Here is a 20,000-nt window from a genome sequence, read left to right on the forward strand (position 1 = left end):
GTTCTGCAGCTGGAACAAACGTTTGGCTGTGAGTTCAGCTGGGAGGCCAGCAGCGCCCCCATGTGGCCGTTCAGCCGGGAGGCCAGCAGCACCCCCATGTGGCCGTTCAGCCGGGAGGCCAGCAGCGCCCCCATGTGGCCGTTCAGAGGGGGGCGCTGTTGGCCAGTAAGAAGAACCACGTCGACTTCTTACAGGAAGTGAAGAAATCCTAAATTGATAGATTTTGTGGGACTAAGCAGACTGACTGCTTCTCTCCTCCTGACCACCAGAGGGCATCACATACCTCCTTCCTGTCCACACAGAGAAATGGATCTTGATTGACCTCCTGTGACCTCATTTCCAGGCCTGTTAGTCAGCCACTGGGTCGTGACTTCATAGGTCAGACTGGACGAGCAAGGGGTCGCCATGACCACACACTCCCACTGATAAGGAGTGCTGCGCACACACACACACGTGCACACACACACACACACACACACATGCACACACACACACACGTGCACACACACATGTGCACCCATGCACATGCACATGCACACACACACATGCACACACACACACACACACACACACACACACACACAGGTGCACACACACACACGTTCACACACATGCTAACTGATTGATTCTGCAGCTCTGAGGCTTGTGCATCTTCATCTTCTTCTTCATCAGCCTGACTAACTACATATCCTTTGCAAGTCAGCATGACTCAGCCTTCACACAGAGCTCCTTCAGCTCAGCACCATCTGACCTTTGACCCCAGATCTGACAGAGAGAAGGTACGGATGCAGAGAGGATCCAGATCCTTCAGAGACTCAGAGACTAAAGTCCTCTACTAAGATCTGTGTGTAGAAAACTGATGTCATGTGATCGTGTGATCCACTCTTCTTCTGTCCGTCCAACCTCCACGCAAACACAAAGGGAAGTAAGTGGAAGGTGGTGAGGTGCATTCAGGGGCCCCTGGAGCCCCTGGAGCCCCTGGAGCCCCCGGGCCCCCTTGGCCCCCCTCACAGATCCACCTGAGCTCAGTCTGATCCAGCCTGTGTTTACGCTGCAGCACATTTACATGGAATCCTTTAATTGAACCACAGGAGCTTTGTTGGAGCCCAGAGCAGCGAGAACGCCTTCAGCTGGCACGATCACGCCGGCCTCCATAACGTCCCTGACCGTCTCCTGGACGTCCCTCTGTTTACTATTCAGCTGCAGGTCCCAGCAGAGACCGGGGGAGGAAGCACATTTCCACTTCCACCTCCAGCACCAAAGTCATTTACACCACAGAGACCCGTCTCAGAGCGGCGAGGAGGCGTGTTCAAAACCCCCCGGCCTCAGAGCCACGCCGTAGGATTCCCCCAAGAAATTAAAAACAGCCTAACCGGCGGGCGGCCGTCACGTCCTCGCCCGTGCTCCTACACAACTGTGACAGGTCCCACAGGACGAGGACACACATGGGTGCTTTAAGTTCACACAGCCTCAAATAGAAGAGGAAGAGGAGGAGGCTCTGAGGAAGAGGCTCATCCTCTAACATCTGCATCGTGAACACTCACACATCTGCTCAAGGAGGGAAAATGTTTCAAAAACTAGACAACGAGAATAAAAGAATTTAAAATAATGATAATAATAAAGCTGTAGTTTTATTTGTTAACCTTCATCTTCATCATCATTTATTCTCAGAGCTGCCCTCAGCTGCGTCTGTACGCAGTGCAGTACCAGAGAGTGAACATAGAGGGAGCTCCAGCTCTGACTGAAGCCACGCTGAGCCCGGTTCACCTCCTGGCCCCTGGACTCCTGCACACGTCTGTCTGTCCTGACGTGTTTAGAGCTCAGACTCATTGACTACAGTTGCTATGGTGAAACTCTCACGTCAACTTCCTGTTAAGATGATGGTTCAGACACAAACAGATGCAGCTCATCGTCAATAAGAAGCCAATCATACTGATGAGATGACATCATCTGAACTTCACTCACACAGACGTGTCACATGATCTACAGAACATCAGGAAGGAACCGTGTGACGCTACAGCGCCCTGCAACTGAGTGACAACAGATGGAACCAGGAGCACGAAAACGATGACTGCACAAGACGAAGAGACGAGGAGGAAGAGATGAAGAGGAAGAGACGAGGAGGAAGAGATGAAGAGGAAGAGACAAGGAGGAAGAGACGAGGAGGAAGAGATGAAGAGGAAGAGACGAGGAGGAAGAGACGAGGAGGAAGAGACGAGGAGGAAGAGGAAGAGATGAAGAGGAAAACATGGAGAGGAAGACATTAAGAGGGAGAGATTGAACTCTCTCTATCTCTCCCTCCCCCCTCTCTCTCTCCCTCTCCCTGTCTTACTCAGCCTCACCCTCTCTCTGTCCCTTCTCTCTCTGATGTCGTCCCTCTAGGTGGCGCTGTTGTTGTTGTCCTAATCTCCCAGCATGCATCAGGGCCCTTAACCCTGCAGATGTGCGGTGTGTGTGTGTGTGTGTGTGTGTGTGTGTGTGTGTGTGGAGCAGACTGAAGCTGAGTGCTAATGAAGCGACTCACCTGTGGCTCCTAATAACTTTAATTAAACATGTGAGAGGCGACTGAACAAACAGCGGCAAGCGGCAGGACCTCGGGGGCCCAGGCACGCCCGGTGAGCCCAGCGAGGAGGCGCGGCACTTCAATAAGGAAATAATGAACATGGCTTCCAGGCTGTTTGAGAGTTCTCTGACATTCTGAATCTGTAACAAGAGAGTCTGCAGCAAATGAATATCAATGACCGCTGAGTTTGATATGAATATTCTAATAAGCACGTCTAATAAAAACCAACTTCACCGGAGTTCCTCGCCAGCCCGAGGGAAGAAATGAAACGTGCAGCGTCCCAGCAGCCAAATATAAATAGGTTTGTTTTTCATTTGCATGTGATCATGAGGGTTATTGTGCGAGGAGCCAAAGTTCTGTTCTGCAGTTCTGTTCCCCGTGTCTCAGCCGGCGGAGGAGAACATCTCTCTGCCCCCTCCCCTTCTCTTTATGAGCCCAGGAGATCTGAATGTAGATCAATAATCAATCCAGTGATCAGTTCTGATGCAGATCCATTCAGCCTGTCTGTCCTTCTCTGAATCATCTCTGCTCCATGATGCTGCTGGTTGATGTTTGTAGCTCTGATAGACACTCGGCTCTGCCTGGAGACACAGAGCTCCTATCTGAAGAGGACTGAGGGACCACCAGATCCTGATCCTACTGATCCAGACCCTACTGACCCAGATCCTACTGATCCAGGTCCTTAGATCCTGTGCACGTGTTCATGGATCCATCAGGGTCCATTAGAGACCTACAGACCTGAGGAGGAGGAGAAGAACATCTACACACTGACAGAGGAACACACAGAGGTCAGAGGTGAAGGAGATGAAGATGATGAAGATCAGGTCACTTAAGGTGCCCTTTGTGTTTTTAGTGTTAAACCTGTTGGGACTAAAATAATGAGCTGAGCTTCTTGTCACATTTATGGTCAATATTGAAGTTCTTCATCTCCTCCTCCTCCTCCTCTTCCTCCTCACTCTGTAGGCAGCAGAAAGGTCACAGGACTGAGAGCTGAAGTGTTTTGACCTTTGAATGAAGCCCAGTGAGGACACAGGTTCACAGGTCTAACAGCTGTTTGGTCTTTGTTATAATTATGGTCGTGGAGGAGGAAGTGAAGTCCTGTGACCTCATGTGACCTTTAGAGACGCTGCAGGAGTCCAGAAGCCTTAAGAAGCTTCACGTGTGTGTGTGAGTTCAGAGGTCTTACATCACATTAGATTACATCAGGGTCATGTAGCAGACGCTTTTATCCAAAGGGACTTACAATAAGTGTGTTCAACAAAGGTAGATAAAAGAACTTCAGGTCACAAGAAATCCTAAGCGCATTTCCTTCCTAAACAGCTAAGAGCACCTTACCTCCTCGTAGACGCTGTCGTTCCTCTGGAAGTCGCCCGTCTTCCTGGGCAGCACGTGAACGTGGACGTGCTGGAAGAGAACACAAAGTTTGGATGTTGTTGTGTGATAGGCAGATTTCCCTGAGGCTCATTTGACAGGCTGACGTGACAAAGACGCTTTCCGAGGGGAGTCCTCATTAATCCTCAGGATGGCGAGGAAGTCGGAGCGGAGCGTTTCACCGCCGCGACACAAATCACAGGAGGGCGAGCGCAGGAACCCAGCCAGCACCTGAGCGCCGCAGAGACTCCTTATTTTTACGCTTTAAAACTTTCACTGACTTCTCCTGCCCCCCCCATGTCAAACCTGTCACAAACCTGTTGGTCTGTGCCACACACACACACACACACACTTCCTCCCAGAGCGACGCCTCAACCACACACAGCACACAAACAGGAAGTGCTGCACCAACAAAGTCCAAAGTGAAGAAAACGGAAGAAGAACCATTGATAAACCAATAATTATAACACACTCTCTCTCTCTCTCTCACACACACACACACACACACACAGTGTCCAGCTCTCCTGTGTTTCCTGTCTGAAGGTTTATTTAATAATGCAGACATTATGCAAATTAGCTCATTAAACAGGAAACGCTCTGAACGCCGAGGCCTCCAAATGTTATCTTGTTTGTAACATTTATACACACGTACACACGCACGCACACACACAAACATGCACACACACATGCACACACACACACACACACACACAGAAGGAGATTTCATCTTCCATGTTGTGTTTTGCTGATTAAGTTGGAGTGAAACATCGGACATGCAGGATGCAGGAGTCCAGCATGTGAAGCCCCTCCCCTCCGTGTGAAGCCCCTCCCCTCCGTGTGAAGCCCCTCCCCTGAATGTTGGTGCATCACATGATGGTGGTTTCCAGTGTGAGGGCCAGACGCTCTCCATGGTGCTGAACTTCTCCAGCTGTCAGTCTGAGCAGCAGGCCTCCTCTTCTCCTTCTCCTGTGGAGAATGGAGTCATGTCTCCAAAACTGAGAGTCCAGGGTGAGGAAGTCCAGGAAACGGGGAGCAATCTGCCTTCTGTCCAGCAATGTTTGTGTACTGTACACACAAAGATGGTGTAGATCAGGTGTAGATCAGGTGTATATCAGGTGTGGATCAGGTGTGGATCAGGTGTGGATCAGGTGTAGATCAGGTGTAGATCAGGTGTAGATCAGGTGTGCATCAGGTGTGGATCAGGTGTGGATCAGGTGTGGATCAGGTGTAGATCAGGTGTAGATCAGGTGTGCATCAGGTGTGGATCAGGTGTAGATCAGGTGAAGATCAGGTGTAGATCTGGTGTAGATCAGGTGTGGATCAGGTGTGGATCGGGTGCAGATCTGGTGTAAATCAGGTGTAGATCAGGTGTGGATCAGGTGTAGATCAGGTGTGGATCGGGTGCAGATCTGGTGTAAATCAGGTGTAGATCAGGTGTGGATCAGGTGTGGATCAGGTGTAGATCAGGTGTGGATCGGGTGCAGATCTGGTGTAGATCAGGTGTATATCAGGTGTGGATCAGGTGTGGATCAGGTGTGGATCAGGTGTAGATCAGGTGTGCATCAGGTGTGGATCAGGTGTGGATCAGGTGTGGATCAGGTGTAGATCAGGTGTAGATCAGGTGTGCATCAGGTGTGGATCAGGTGTAAATCAGGTGTAGATCAGGTGTGGATCAGGTGTGGATCAGGTGTGGATCAGGTGTGGATCAGGTGAAGATCAGGTGTAGATCAGGTGCAGATCAGGTGTAGATCTGGTGTAGATCAGGTGTAGATCAGGTGTAGATCAGGTGTAGGCTGTGTGCTGCAGTGTGTTGCGTCCTTGGTGAGGCGGCCTCAGAGTTCTGCTGCTCTCTGATTGGCTGAGGACACAGCTTGCAGATGTGGAGGTCATGGTTCGCTGTCAGTCTTTCAGTCGCCCTCTGGGTGGGCGGAGCTCTCCCCCAGGCTGTTCCCTGTCAATAATTAGTCAATCATCCCGTGTGTGAAGATTGGGAGCGCTCAGACAGAACGTCCTTCATGCAGCGCCGCGTGTCGACCTCCCCTCAGACAGGAAGTCACTGTTGTTTCCTCCACGTGGAGGCGACGTACCTGCGCACGCCGTTAGAGTGAATGATCAAAGCAGATGTCTCTTAATTAGCGTGTAAGTGCGGAAACGAACGAGGAGAATAAGCTTCCACCTCCACTCAGCAGACGGAGGTGAAATCCAGTCAGACAGGCAGGAAAACGCTCTTTGTCTCAAACAGCTGCTCTCTCCTTAATGAACGCAGACCCAGATGATTAGAAGAAGAGAGCCTTCCCATAATGCACTGCTCTCACCCCAAAGTACAAGGAGTCTCCTCAGATTGGTGAGCTTTCATTGGTTCATCTCAGTGAGCAGAGACCAGAGAGCGTGCTGAGTCCTCTGACGCACGACCTGAGCGTGTTTGGATCCTGATGATGTCACTCTGTTACATGTATGACTTCACTTTACTCCTAAAGCTTCAACACGGAGCAGTGAGCAGAACAGAGAGCTGAAGTCAAATATGAAACATTCAGCCTGTTCACAGTCTGCACACAAGATGAATCACTGTAATCAACCAGCAAACAGCTCCATCACTCACACACACACACAGGCACACACACACAGAGGCACACACACACACACAGAGACACACACACACACACACACACAGAGGCACACACACACACACACACAGAGGCACACACACACACACAGAGGCACACACACACACACACACAGAGGCACACACACACAGAGGCACACACACACACACACACAGGTCTTCAGGCGGTGTGTTTATCAGAGTTTATTTGCGTCTCTCTTATAAACTTCCTCTCTCTTTATCCAATCAGGCCGAGCCTTTATTGGCGTCTGATTGCACAAAGCCGTGTGATGGATGGGGGAGGAGTCCAGCTGTGCTCACATCATCTGTTTTCATATAAACACACACACACACACTCACACTTCCTGTCTTCACTGTGACCTCATCAGATATGAAGATGATTGTGCTGAGTTCAGGCTCAGTGGGAAATGACAGCGTCAGTTCAGTGTGAAACCTTCATTCATCAAAGATCTTTTAAGATGTTCAGCTGCTTCCACACCTGCAGCTCCGCTGTGCCTTGGGAGCCCACCTGGATCAAACCCCCCAGAGGGTCAGAGTTCAAGTGACCACAAAAAGAGCTGAGTCATGGATCTGAGACAGAGGAGTCTCCATGGAGTCTGAGTCTGAACAGGAAGGAAGCTCAGCTGAACGCCGCCTTGGTGCCTAAACTGGATCAACCGCAGCTCAACCCACAATCAGGCTCAGTCCACATCAGGACTGGACTCAAACCTGAACGCTGCCACAGCTGCCACCTCCTGGCCCCGCCTCCTGGCCCCCAAAAGATACGTCAAGAAGATCAAACAAACCAGGTGATTGATCGGGGGGCGGAGCTTCATATTTCAGCGACACCTGCTAACGGCACCTGCTGCTCTGGACCAGGCCAGCTGTGGAGTATCAGTTACCATGGCGACAGAGTGAGACGTGAACCATCAGAGTGAAGCCTGCCGACCCCTGACCCCTGACCCCTGGGTCTGACCTCACAGCCCGTTTGCTTTTCTGTCATTGTGATCTTTTTACCGTCTGATTCTGTTGTTATGAATTCTTCTGCTCTCTCTTTCTTTCTTTCATCTTCACAGTCAAACTGCCTCTCCTCTTTTTCTCTTATTGATTATTGACTACAGTTCAGTGAAGCTTTGATGGAATTAAAGTATAATAAAATAAGAGGCAGTGCCTTTCAGCTCCACAGACGTGTGAATGATTCATGACATCATTATTTTATCTCCTTATGGAGTCGGAGTCACCGAGCCTCAGCTCACTTTCAGACTGCACTGAATTATTAAACTCTCACCTTCACCGTTTGTCCGGCTGCAGGGCCGTCCTGACGCAGAGGGAGGGGCAAGGGGGAGAGGGGGGGGGGAGACAGGGGGAGACGGGGGAGACACAAGAGTCAGTAGGATCATCACACTGCTGCTGAATGATTCACTCACATTATAATTTCAGATCAACGCTGCACACACGCACACACACACACACACGCACGCACCCACGCACCCACGCACGCACGCACGCACACACGCACACACACACACACACACACACACACACACACACACGATCTCGTCTCATTTAAAGATTTAAAACAACAGAAATAAAAACCAAGCAGATGTTAAAGGACTGTTTAGCCTAGCTTAGCACACACACTGGAAGCAAAGGGAAACTGTTAGCATGGATCCACAAAAACACAAATCCACCTTCATGTGTGAAGTTAGAGTGAAATTCTGTGATTAGTTTCAGTCTACGACATTAAAGACTTCTGCTGAATATGAAATGTAAACTGAAGCTACAGATCATAGGCATCATAATGAGTGTGTGTGTGTGTGTGTGTGCAGTGGGAGAGCAGCTGCTCTGCAGAACAATTCCTTCTCATTTCCTGACAATAAACTCATTTTAACACTGGTTTCCTGCGTGGCATTAGGTGTGATCACATTTGTTGAGGTTACACGTTGTTATTTGTGAGCAGGAGGTGATGATGGAATTCTTCATCACTCTAACACGCCGCAGAACAAAGGGAAGAAAAGCTGAGGAGCTCTGTTGTTTCTTTGTATTTGTCAGGAACAATGGAGCGTTTGTGCGGTCCGGCTGAATGCAGCCACGTTATTATCTGTCCCCGTGGAGACGAGCCCCCCCCCCTCGCTGTCACCCTGCAGCTGTCACAACTAATCTGCCATCATCACTTCTCATCACCTCGCAGTCAAAGAAAATGAAATCCAGATCCAGATTACTCCGCCTCGTCTTCTCTCCAAACCTGTGAAACAATTTTGGGTGCCGGCTCACAGAGCCAGGTGCTATTTTCATATTAGCATATATATCACTGCTTATGCAGAACAGAGCAGCCAGAGTGTCGGGGGCCACAGTCAGCTCTCTATTTAGCCCCCATCACCACGGAAACGCCGACAGGACTCACAAATCCACTTTAACAACTCCATTAGTCTGAGACAGAGTCCACAAAGTTTGACTCTCTAAATATTCCATCAATCCAAAATAACTCAGCGGCACTTTGACTGAAGCACCGACACGCGTGTGCCGCAGTGCCACTTCCTGTTCACTGTGAGTGAGTTTACCTGGATGGCGATGGTGAGCGACGTGGCGTTGAAGTGCGTCTCCACCAGAGAGGCGACTCTCTGCGTGCTGAGGAACAGATCGGTCACTTCGTCCGCACGAAGATCACAGAAACGCTCCACCTGTCTGAGCGGACAAACCAACACGTCTGCAGCAGCTGAGTCAAGGAAGCACAGGGACAAGAACACCTGAACACACAGAACCAGAACCAGAACCATGAGAGGACAGAGAGAGGAAGAGGGTCCACATGTGAAGAAGAGGAGCAAAGGGAGCTGTGCAGCAGAGGAGCTGCTGGAGAACAGAAGAGGAGAGGGGAGGACATGTTGTTGTTATAGTTACTATGGTAACGCTACCTCCTGTTTTTATCAGCTGAGGCTCATTTCTCTATTAGAGACCAAACATGCAATGCAGAGCTGCTCCGTGTTTACTGCTCATCTTCATCACTGATCTCACTCACACACACACACACACACACGAAGCACTGACTGAAGCGCTGTGACCAGACAGACAGGCTGGCAGGCAGGCAGGCAGGCAGGCAGGCAGGCAGGCAGGCAGGCAGGCAGGCAGGCAGGCAGACAGACAGACAGACAGACAGACAGACAGACAGACAGACAGACAGACAGACGTGATCACACTGTAGAGAGTGAGGATGATGAGGATGATGAGATTCTGGCTTGATGTTGACTTTAGGTTTGTGTCCTTGGTGGAGGTATGAACTGTGCCTCCTTGGTTCAGGGTAGTGGAGCGTTTGTGAAGCTTTGAGATGATTCAGATGAAAGAGGAGGAGGAGACGTTAAAGCAGAGAGAGAGACATGGAGTTCATGAAGCAGCTTCCTGTTGAGGGAGGAAGATTACATCCTAGCATTTCATGCTACAGTGACCTCGTCTACCAGCCATTCATCTCAAGAGACACACACACACACACACACACACACACACACAAATGATCACTTTACCCTCTTCCTGTGTGTGTGTGTGTGTGTGTGTGTGTGTGTGTGTGTGTGTGTGTGTGTGTGTGTGCTGGAATGAAATCAGATATCACTTGAGCTGATATCTTTCTTTGCTGAACTCCTGCTGTGACGGAGGACACACACACACATGAGAGATGAGGCTGTGCAGCAAATACACACACACCCACCCACACACAGACACACACACCCTCGCTCACTCTCTCACTCCCCCTCTCTCTCTTTCTCTCTCTCTCTCTCACTCTCACTCTCTCACACACACAACCACACACCCACACACACCCACATACATACACGCACGCACGCACGCACGCACGCACGCACGCACGCACACACACATACACACACAGTCTCAGTGGTGTTTAGCATGCCAGTGTGTCTCCTGTCCGTCCCTTTGTCCCGCTCAGAGACGCAGACTTCCATCTGTCCCTCGTCTCCTCTCCTGTCTGCTGCTGGAGTCTGGGGCTTTGAGCCAGGAACCATCTGCTCACATCCCATAATGATCTGAACACAACCAGGCTGAGTCTGAATCACTGGAGGCTGAGGAGCTGGAAGAGCGACAACACACAACCCACTACAGAGGACCATCCCTCTGAGGGGAAACATCTGGGCTGCCCCCCCCCCCCCCTCCCCCCCCACACACACACACACCTCACCCCCACACACACAGTATCATTATTTCTGATGATCAATCACTCAGGGATCAGTTGTTGCACTTGTTGTCATTTCTGTGGTGATTGGACTCTAAAGGGAGGAAGTGTGCGCCTCCTCCTCCCTGAGGCCTGGAGAGCCGCCGCTCTTTAATGCTCCTCCTTCATGAGTCGTTTGTTTCCCGGCCTCCCTGCTGACAGGCACTCATTCAGTCCTCTATCAGGTCCTCAGCTGGCTCACTCTGCTCACACAGAAAGAGCTGGAGGCTGAGTGTGTGTGTGTGTGACGTCTCCACGTGTGAGCGCCGCCCTGAGGCTCATGAAGCAACGCCACAGACCGGAGAGAGGGAAGAACTCTGGAGCGTCAGAACAGGAAAGCATCGGAACAGACAAACAGAGCAGAACAGGAAAACAACAGACGCAGACACGGTGCAAATGTTCACCGCTCACGCCACTTCAAGTGACGCCACACACCGTCACAAACCGCCACACACACATCACATGACGCCACGTGACGCCACGGTCTGTAGTTGTGGTTCTGTGTTGGATTTTGAAGAGCCGCTCCTTTAGGCGATGAAGGAGCGAAGCCTTGGTGTGCAGTAACAGTGAGGTGAGCCGGCGTGGATCAGACGGCTCGGCGTGTTTCAGACAGCGTGCCGTGCTCTTGGTCGTGCGTCAGTCAGAGGCGGAGGCGTGAGGATGAAGCTGTAGGTGTTCTGGGCTGACAGGCGGCTCAGAGCAGAATAAGTGCGGCCCATCATGTTCCTTTCAGAGGAACAAAGCCGGCGCTCATCAGGAGTCTGCCTCCAGCTCAAACACGTCTCCTCGCTCCAACACGCCGCCCAAAACATACATCACTGCTGGCACCGCCAAAACAACAGGGGTGAGAGACGAGCAAGAGCCAAGAAAATACAATCTGAATTTCATTTCAGCGCCTCCATTGAGGTCTGACAGGCTTTGTGCTGAAGATTCTGTTCTTTTGTCTGAGGAGATGAGATTCCTTCGCCGGCGGCTGAATGGAGTTTAGAGCTGATTGGCAGTGATTAGAGAAGAAGAGACGCCGGATGAGACGGCGGAGGTCTCGTCAGACGAGCTTCAAACCTCCATAAAGATTCACAAAGCGCCTGAAACACTCTGTCACTCTGTCTGCAGCGTTCTTCTTCTACTGAGCTCATGTGGCAGTCAGCATCTCATAGAATACAGCTGCAGTAACAAATCTGAAAGGTGGAATAAACATTTAGAGTGTGAGCATCAAGGAGAGACAGGATCAGCCTCAACCATCAGGATCAGCCTCAACCATCAGGATCAGTCTCAACCATCAGGATCGGCCTCAACCATCAGGATCGGCCTCAACCATCAGGATCAGCCTCAACCATCAGGATCAGCCTCAACCATCAGGATCAGTCTCAACCATCAGGATCAGCCTCAACCATCAGGATCGGCCTCAACCATCAGGATCAGCCTCAACCATCAGGATCAGCCTCAACCATCAGGATCAGCCTCAACCATCAGGATCATGACCCAAACGCTTGATATGAGCCCAGCAGACGTAGGGGTTGTTCCTATAATCCCACCTCAGACAGGAAGTCTCACTCCAGCAGACAGAATGAATCCAAAATCAAATCACAGCGATGAGATGGATCAGGCTTAAGTGACAGCCGAGCAGCCGAGCGCCGCCTGAGGGGGACGGGAAAGCCGTTTAGCTGCCGAGCGCCCGCGGCTGTGATGTGATCTACGATCCCGGCAGAACCTTTACCTGAAGACAAGGGCAGAGCCCCGCCCCCCCGCTGTGAGGGCCAAAGGACTCGGCGGCTCCAGCGCTCCCTGATTAATGATGGAAATATGAAGCGCAGGATAAATAATCCTGTTAGCTGCAGAGCTGTGATGGATTCACTGATACACACACACATGCAAACACCATCAATCAGCTGGAAGCATTCCATCGTACCTCTCAGATGAAGATGAGCTCCACAGCACCCAGCCTCCCAGGCCCCGCCTGCACACTGAGTCACGACGTCACTCAGACTCCTCTTGGTTTCCTTCTTCTGACTAATCAAGCAGAACTTTTCTTGTTTTACTTTCATTTTCTGCCTACAAAGCCTAACTGTTCAAAAAAGAGAAGAGGAAGAGGAGGAGGAAGAGCAAGAGGAGGAGGGAGAGGAGGAGGAAGAAGAGTAGGGATAGGAAGAGGGAGAGGAGGAGGAAGAGGAGGAAGAGGGATAGGAGGAGGAAGAGGAAGAGGAGGAGGGAGAGGATGAGGAATAAGAGTAGGTATAGGAAGAGGGAGAGGAGGAGGAAGAGGAAGAGGAGGAGGAAGAGGAAGAGGAGGAAGAGAGAGAGGAGGAGGCTGAGGAAGAGGAGGAGGAAGAGGAGGAAGGAGAGGAAGAGGAGGAAGAGAGAGAGGATGAGGGAGAGAAAGAGGAGGAGGAAGAAGAGGAAGGAGAGGAGGAGGACCAGGAGGAGGGATAGGAGGAAGAAGAGGGGGAGGGGGAGGAGGAGGAAGAGGAAGACAAACAAGCCTGAACCATTCGGGTAACACTACAGGATGAAGGTCAGCAGGTGAGGAGCTTCACATGTGTCAGTCACAGTTCACAGTGACCAACAGTGAGGTTGAGCTCCGACAGACCTTCATGTGACCTTCATGTGACCTTCAGGCTGCAGGTGAAACACATCAGCTCCTTTACAGCCACAGACGGCTTCCTCTGGCACTCTGCCAAGAGAGAGGAGGAGGAGAAGAGCATCCATGTTGAGACCTTCAGTCAGAGCACATGAGAGGTCTCTACAGCTCCTTCAGGTTGGTCCTCAGACCTCCATGGAGTCAGATGGACGTCAGCCTGAGGGACGAGGAGGAGAAACCAGGAGCAGCTTTGTCTCATCGATCCCCTGGAGGCTGAATGGGCTCTGATCTGATGATGGATCAATATAAACGCTGAGCCACGCCCCCTTCAATCACCTGCAGGCCTCAAAGGGTTAAACAAAGATGGAGAGGAGGTTCGTGTCTGCTGAGCCTGCAGCCAGAGCAGCTTTCAGCTTCCTGTTTGCTGATCAACTCTGTAATTAAACCAATTAAGAGCGTTTAGTTCAGTGGGAGCTTTAATTTCTCTTTTCACCGCTTTGATTCTTTATTCTGCTGCAAATCACTGCAATTACTGAGGAGAGTCAATCTGATGAGCCACACACACACACACACACTACATACAGTATAGACACACAATCACAGACATGACCTCACTCCCTCAGCCCAGGGAGGGAAAGTTGGATTATTGCCATGACAACATCCACCTGTCACATGTTTGGTCTTCTGTTAGATGTCCAAAAAAGATTGAGGACCTCAAAGCTACAAGCCGCCACTTCTGATGGTGTGCTGACTGTGCTCCGCCCCCTGACTGTGCTCCGCCCCCCGAGTGTGCTCCGCCCCCAGGTGTGCTCCACCCCCACACCATGGACTCAAAGTGTTGCAAGGTTCACAACAAAAGAAGACGCAAAAAAACAGCAGACGAGTAGAGATGAAGTGAGGACAGACAGACACAGACAGACAGACAGACAGACAGACAGACAGACAGACAGACAGACAGACCCCTCGGCTGTCATCATTCAGCACGGAGGGGGCAGATGTCAGTTAACGCGTTAACACGTCTCCCCCACAGCTCCACCCGTCTCTGTCTGTCTGTCTGTCTGTCTGTCTGTCTGTCTGTCTGTCTGTCTGTCTGTCCTCCCCCTGAGGCCACACTCTCACATCAGCTCTTTTCAGACTCCATTAGAGCAGAGAGAGAAAGCGTTTGTGGAGCCCTGCTGTATATTGGAGAGTTCATCAGGCTGCCTAATTTGCCGCGGCCTCATTACTCAGCGCCGCTTGTTGTGCGGTCAAGAAGACAAACAGAGCGACGCTCACGTGGACAGAATGCTCCTTTAATCTCAGCGGACAGACTCAACCCAACAAACTACCTGTCACTCAAACAGATGACAACACGCCTTTTCATTAAAAGTTCAGGAAGTCTTCAGAGCCGCGACCGCTAAACGCTAAGCACGCTAACGACTTCGCCTCGCAGACTTTAAGGAAACATTTGACTTTAAAATTTAATCTGCAGCCAGTTTAACATCGCAAACAGAATTAATACAACAAATTAAAAAAGCATCTACACCGCCGGGACAACGCTCATAAATAATAATAAATAACCAGAGAGGAAGAAGTGACTAGAACAGGAAACGTGTCAGCGGGCAGAGCTCCGCCCCCAGGAGAGAGAGAGAGAGAGAGACTGAGAGGAGGGAGAGAGGGGAGGGAGAGAGAGAGAGAAAGACAGAGAGGAGGGAGAGAGAGAGAGAGAGGAGGGGGAGAGAGAGAGAGAAAGACGGAGAGGAGGGAGAGAGAGAGAGAGGAGGGGGAGAGAGAGAGAGAAAGACGGAGAGGAGGGAGAGACTGAGAGGGAGAGAGAAAAATAGACTGAGAGGAGGGAGAGAGAGAGAGAGGAGGGAGAGAGAGAGAGAGAAAGACGGAGAGGAGTGAGAGACTGAGAGGGAGAGAGAAAAATAGACTGAGAGGAGGGAGAGAGAGAGAGGAGGGAGAGACGGTGAGGAGGGAGAAAGAGAGAGAGAGAGACTGAGAGGAGGGAGGGAGGAACAGTGAGAGAGAGAGAAAAGGGAGAGAGAGAGAAAGACGGAGAGGAGGGAGAGACAGAGAGGAGGGAGAGACTGAGAGGAAGAGAGAGGAGGGAGAGATGGAGAGGAGGGAGAGACGGTGAGGAGGGAGAGAGAGAGAGAGAGAGACTGAGAGGAGGGAGGGAGGGACAGTGAGAGAGAGAGAAAAGGGAGAGAGAGAGAAAGACGGAGAGGAGGGAGAGACAGAGAGGAGGGAGAGACTGAGAGGAAGAGAGAGGAGGGAGAGATGGAGAGGAGGGAGAGACGGTGAGGAGGGAGAGAGAGAGAGAGAGAGAGACTGAGAGGAGGGAGGGTCAGGGACGAGGGAGTGAGAGAGAGAGAGAGAGAAGGGAGAGAGAGGGAGAGGTGGGAGAGATGGAGGGGAGGGAGAGACGGTGAGGAGGGAGAGAGAGAGAGAGAAAGACGGAGAGGAGGGAGAGAGGGGAGGGAGAGAGAGGAGGGAGAGAGAGAGAGAGAGAAAGACTGAGGGGAGGGAGAGAGGGAAGGGACAGTAAGAAAGAGAGAGAAGGGAGAGAGAGAGAGAGACGGAGAGGAGGGAGAGACTGAAAGGGAGAGAGAAAAATAGACTGAGAGGAGGTACAGAGAGAGAGAGGAGGGAGAGACAGTGAGGAGGGAGAGAGAGAGAGAGAGACTGAGAGGAGGGAGGGAGGCACAGTGAGAGAGAGAAAAGGGAGAGAGAGAGAAAGATGGAGAGGAGGGAGAGACGGAGAGGAGGGAGAGACTGAGAGGGAGAGAGAGATAGAGAGGAGGGAGAGATGGTGAGGAGGGAGAGACGGTGAGGAGGGAGAGAGAGAGAGAGAGAGAGAGACTGAGAGGAGGGAGGGACGGGGAGGAGGGAGTGAGAGAGAGAGAGAGAGAAAGACGGAGAGGAGGGAGAGAGGGGAGGGAGAGTGAGACGGAGAGATGGAGAGGAGGGAGAGAGGGGAGGGAGAGTGAGAGAGAGAGAGAGAGACTGAGAGGAGGGAGGGACGGGGAGGAGGGAGTGAGAGAGAGAGAGAGAAAGACGGAGAGGAGGGAGAGAGGGGAGGGAGAGTGAGAGAAAGACGGAGAGGAGGGAGAGAGGGGAGGGAGAGTGAGAGAGAGAGAAAAGGGAGAGAGAGGAGGGAGAGAGGGGGGAGTGAGAGAGAGTTGACTGCTTCCCTGTCAGGAAACCAAATGAATAAAAGTGAGTTGAGTTCCAGCTGATTTGTTTGTTAACGTTGTTCTGGCTGATTGATGAGCCGATGATGTAATGGAGCTGTGAGGCCTCAGCTCATCTCTCAGCTCAAATTCTCTCTTTCTTCTGCTCAGTCACACTCAGGCTGAGCTCAGAGCTGCAGCACAAACAGAACTGAGCTTCATCCTGAAGATCCACCTGGACGAGCAATGGAGGGGTCTCAGACTGAAACAGGTGGGACATCTCTCCCTCCTCACCGTCTCTCCCTCCTCTCTCTCTCTCTCTCTCTCTCTCTCTCTCTCTCTCTCTCTCTCCCTCCTCTCTCTCTCTCCCTCTCAGTCTCTCCCTCCTCTCTCTCTCTCTCTCTCTCTCTCTCTCTCTCTCTCTCTCTCCCTCCTCTCTCTCTCTCCCTCTCAGTCTCTCCCTCCTCACCGTCTCTCTCTCTCTCTCTCTCTCTCTCTCCAGTGCAGTAATGCTGTAAATAGGCTCTTTTCCATAAATGTGATGAAGAAACATAACAAACTCAACCCTCTCAGCCTTCACACGTGTGTTTACTTCACATGCGACGCCTCATATTAGCATGAGGAAGAGTGTGATGATGTGAAGAGGCAGCCTGCGCTCTCATGTGGGACCATCACCGTGCACACTGAGCTGTAATTACTAAGGTAACTCTACTTCCTGTTATCATCAGCTGAGCTCAGGTTGAGCTGAGTCCTGTTTGTCTGAATGCTCTCAGTAGAACATGATCAGGCTCAGTTCTGTTAGAGAGCAAACATGATCTCCATCTTCATCACTGAACTCACCAACATCACCTGCTTGTGTGAGTCACAGTGTTTTAGTAAAGCCTCCTTTGGTTCTCAGACGCACGAGGCTGATCAGACTAAGCTACATTAGTGGAGTGCCCGGTGTGAGAGCTGAGACCGAGCTGTGAGTAATTAGTGTTTGATTCAGGCGTCACAACACATTAAAGTCAATGACATGGCTGCTTATTGTTCAGTGTGAGAGCGACGGCTGCACAGCGTCTGACTGTGATGGAGGGACAGACAGGCCGAGGGACAGACAGGCTGAGGGAGACGGAGGGAAGCTGAAGAAAAACAAGCAGAGGGATTTCTGATAATGGACGAGGTCGTTTCTATGGAGTCCCATGTGCCCCCCCACTACACACACACACACACACACACACACACACACACACACACACACACACACACACACACACACACACACACATACACACACACACACACGCGCACTTCCCCCCCCCCGGATGTGCTTTAGTTAGTAAGGTGAAGAGGAGTGAACAGAGCGACCTGGTGAAGCTCAGTCTGATGAGCAGGCTGAGGGACAGACGGGCTGAGGGGAAACACACTGAGGGCACATTAGAGGAGCGCTCAGGGTCAGAGGTCACCTGGAGACTCCTGGGCTGTAATAAGTCACAGCTCTAAGGTGTCACCTGGTCGGTATTTAGGGTCGGATCCTCTAGGAACCTCCTGGCTGCACTGGTGAGCAGAGGAGAAGTTTGTTCTGCTTTGATGCTCTGAACATAAACACAACAGTTTGTTGGCAATAACTGATATAAGAAGTGGCCACTGCTCAGATGTTTGTGATGCTGCACCTCCACGCCTTCACACACCTGAAGCTCCAAACATCTGAAGCTCCAAACGCTTGAAGCTCCAAACTCCTGAAGCTCCAAACGCCTGAAGCTCCAAACGCCTGAAGCTCCAAACGCCTGAAGCTCCAAACGCCTGAAGCTCCAAACACCTGAAGCTCCAAACACCATGAGGCCTAAAGGAGGAATTGGTTTCTACTTCCTGGAGTTGTTTTCTTCAGTTTCATGTGAAGCACTTGGGATCACCTGGTGTCTCCTGCATGTCAGAAGGTTCCTCCTCATCAAGCTAACGTGCTAAACGGCACTAAAGTGCAGGCGGTAATGACTGACTGGATCTTTATGCCGATCTATTCTAATCCCTGAGTCGTTGTGATTATAAAGCGACACCCAGCTGTCAGTCAGGCTCAGCTGCCCGGCCCGTCCCCGTCTCTGTCCCCTGTCATGCTAATGAGACACAGATTATAATATATTTAGATGTATTGAGATGAGTCGTCTCAAATCTCTCTGATTACTGTGAGCGATCATGAGTCTGCAGCTCATCATCAACACGCTGAGTCCCACTCTGCTTCATTCAAACACAACACATTCAAACACAACAAGCAGCTCAACCATGGCCTCACCTGGAAAACAACCATTTAACCTTTGACCTTAAAACATCAAAAATAGATCTAAAGATGTTTTTCAAATGGAGATGAGACTTTGTTCAGCACATTCATGTTTTGATGGAGGCGCCAAACAGGAAGCAGTATGGAAGAGGAAGAGGAGACAGAGGTGGAGGTGGAGGAAGAGGTGGAGGAAGAGGAGGAAGAGGTGGAGGAGGCGGAGGAGGAGGAAGGAGGGGAGGAGGAAGAGATGGAGGAGGAGGAGGAGGAGTGTCATTGTGAGTCCTTCATATGAAGAGCAGACATGAGAGGCTGTAGATGATTAAAGTGTGAAGCTCAGAGCTGAAGAAGTGACTGAGCCATGCTGATTACGTCTCCTGGGCCTCCATCAGCACCTTGTGAACCCAGCTGGGCTCTGTCTGCACCATGTTGATCATCTGAAGGTGATTGATCACTTTATGGATCTGATACCAGTGAGAAGCAACGCTCTGACTTTATGAGGAAAAACTTGATTGACACAAAAAGAGAGAAAACACACACACACACACAAACACACACACACACATACACACACACAGGAGCAGATGCCTTCCAGCTGCTGGGAGATTTAATTCCTGTGTGTAACTCTGTTATATCTGCACTCCACTCTGGAAGTGTCGCTCTGTCCTGTTATCCAGGGAGGAAACATCTGGACACACACACACACACACACACACACACACACACACACACAACACACACACACACACACACACACACACACACACAAAACAACGCAACCACGTCAAGAAATAAAGCAACACCCTCACAGCTCTGCTGACAGGAAGCTGCACAGGTTTACAGGAGGAAAACGTCTCAGAGGACAGACAGACACACTAATAACATCTGGACACCAACAACAGGGACAAGGACAGGAAACAAGGGAAGACTGAAGGAACTGGACAAGGAAGGGACAGAGAGAGGGGGGGAGGGGAGGAGGGAGACAGAGAGAGAGAGAGAGAGGGGGGAGTGGGAGGAGGGAGACAGAGAGAGAGAGAGAGGGGGGGAGAGAGAGTGAGAGAGAGAGACAGACAGAGACAGAGAGACAAAGAGAGAGAGACAGAGAGAAATTTTTACAGGAGTAAAGCAGATTTTAATAGAAATCATCTCTTATCAGTCTGCTGCATTCTTAGTCTCAACTGCTGCACACACAGACACACACACACACACACACACACACACACACTAACACACACACAGGAGGTCAGATTAGCATTTAAATAGT

General features: G+C 51.0%; 1 protein-coding gene across 3 annotated transcripts in view; it reads right to left on the reverse strand.

The window, feature by feature from the left end:
- The window catches only part of fhit (fragile histidine triad diadenosine triphosphatase), a 45,735-nt gene that overhangs the window by 832 nt on the left and 24,903 nt on the right, over window positions 1–20,000 (reverse strand). For all 3 annotated transcript variants that reach the window (XM_076138371.1, XM_076138370.1, XM_076138369.1), the window contains 4 exons: window positions 9,098–9,243; window positions 7,825–7,854; window positions 3,899–3,967; window positions 1–9 (listed from right to left, as the gene is read on the reverse strand). The exon at window positions 1–9 is cut by the window's left edge and continues 102 nt beyond it. In XM_076138371.1, coding sequence (XP_075994486.1) covers window positions 1–9; window positions 3,899–3,967; window positions 7,825–7,854; window positions 9,098–9,243 — 254 coding nt within the window. The remainder of the gene's footprint in view (window positions 10–3,898; window positions 3,968–7,824; window positions 7,855–9,097; window positions 9,244–20,000) is intronic.

Source organism: Genypterus blacodes, unplaced genomic scaffold (genome assembly GCF_046128005.1).
Source record: "Genypterus blacodes isolate CSIRO-AG114 ecotype Tasmania unplaced genomic scaffold, CSIRO-AGI_Gbla_v1 ptg000363l_1, whole genome shotgun sequence".
NCBI classification, from domain to species: Eukaryota; Metazoa; Chordata; class Actinopteri; order Ophidiiformes; family Ophidiidae; genus Genypterus; species Genypterus blacodes.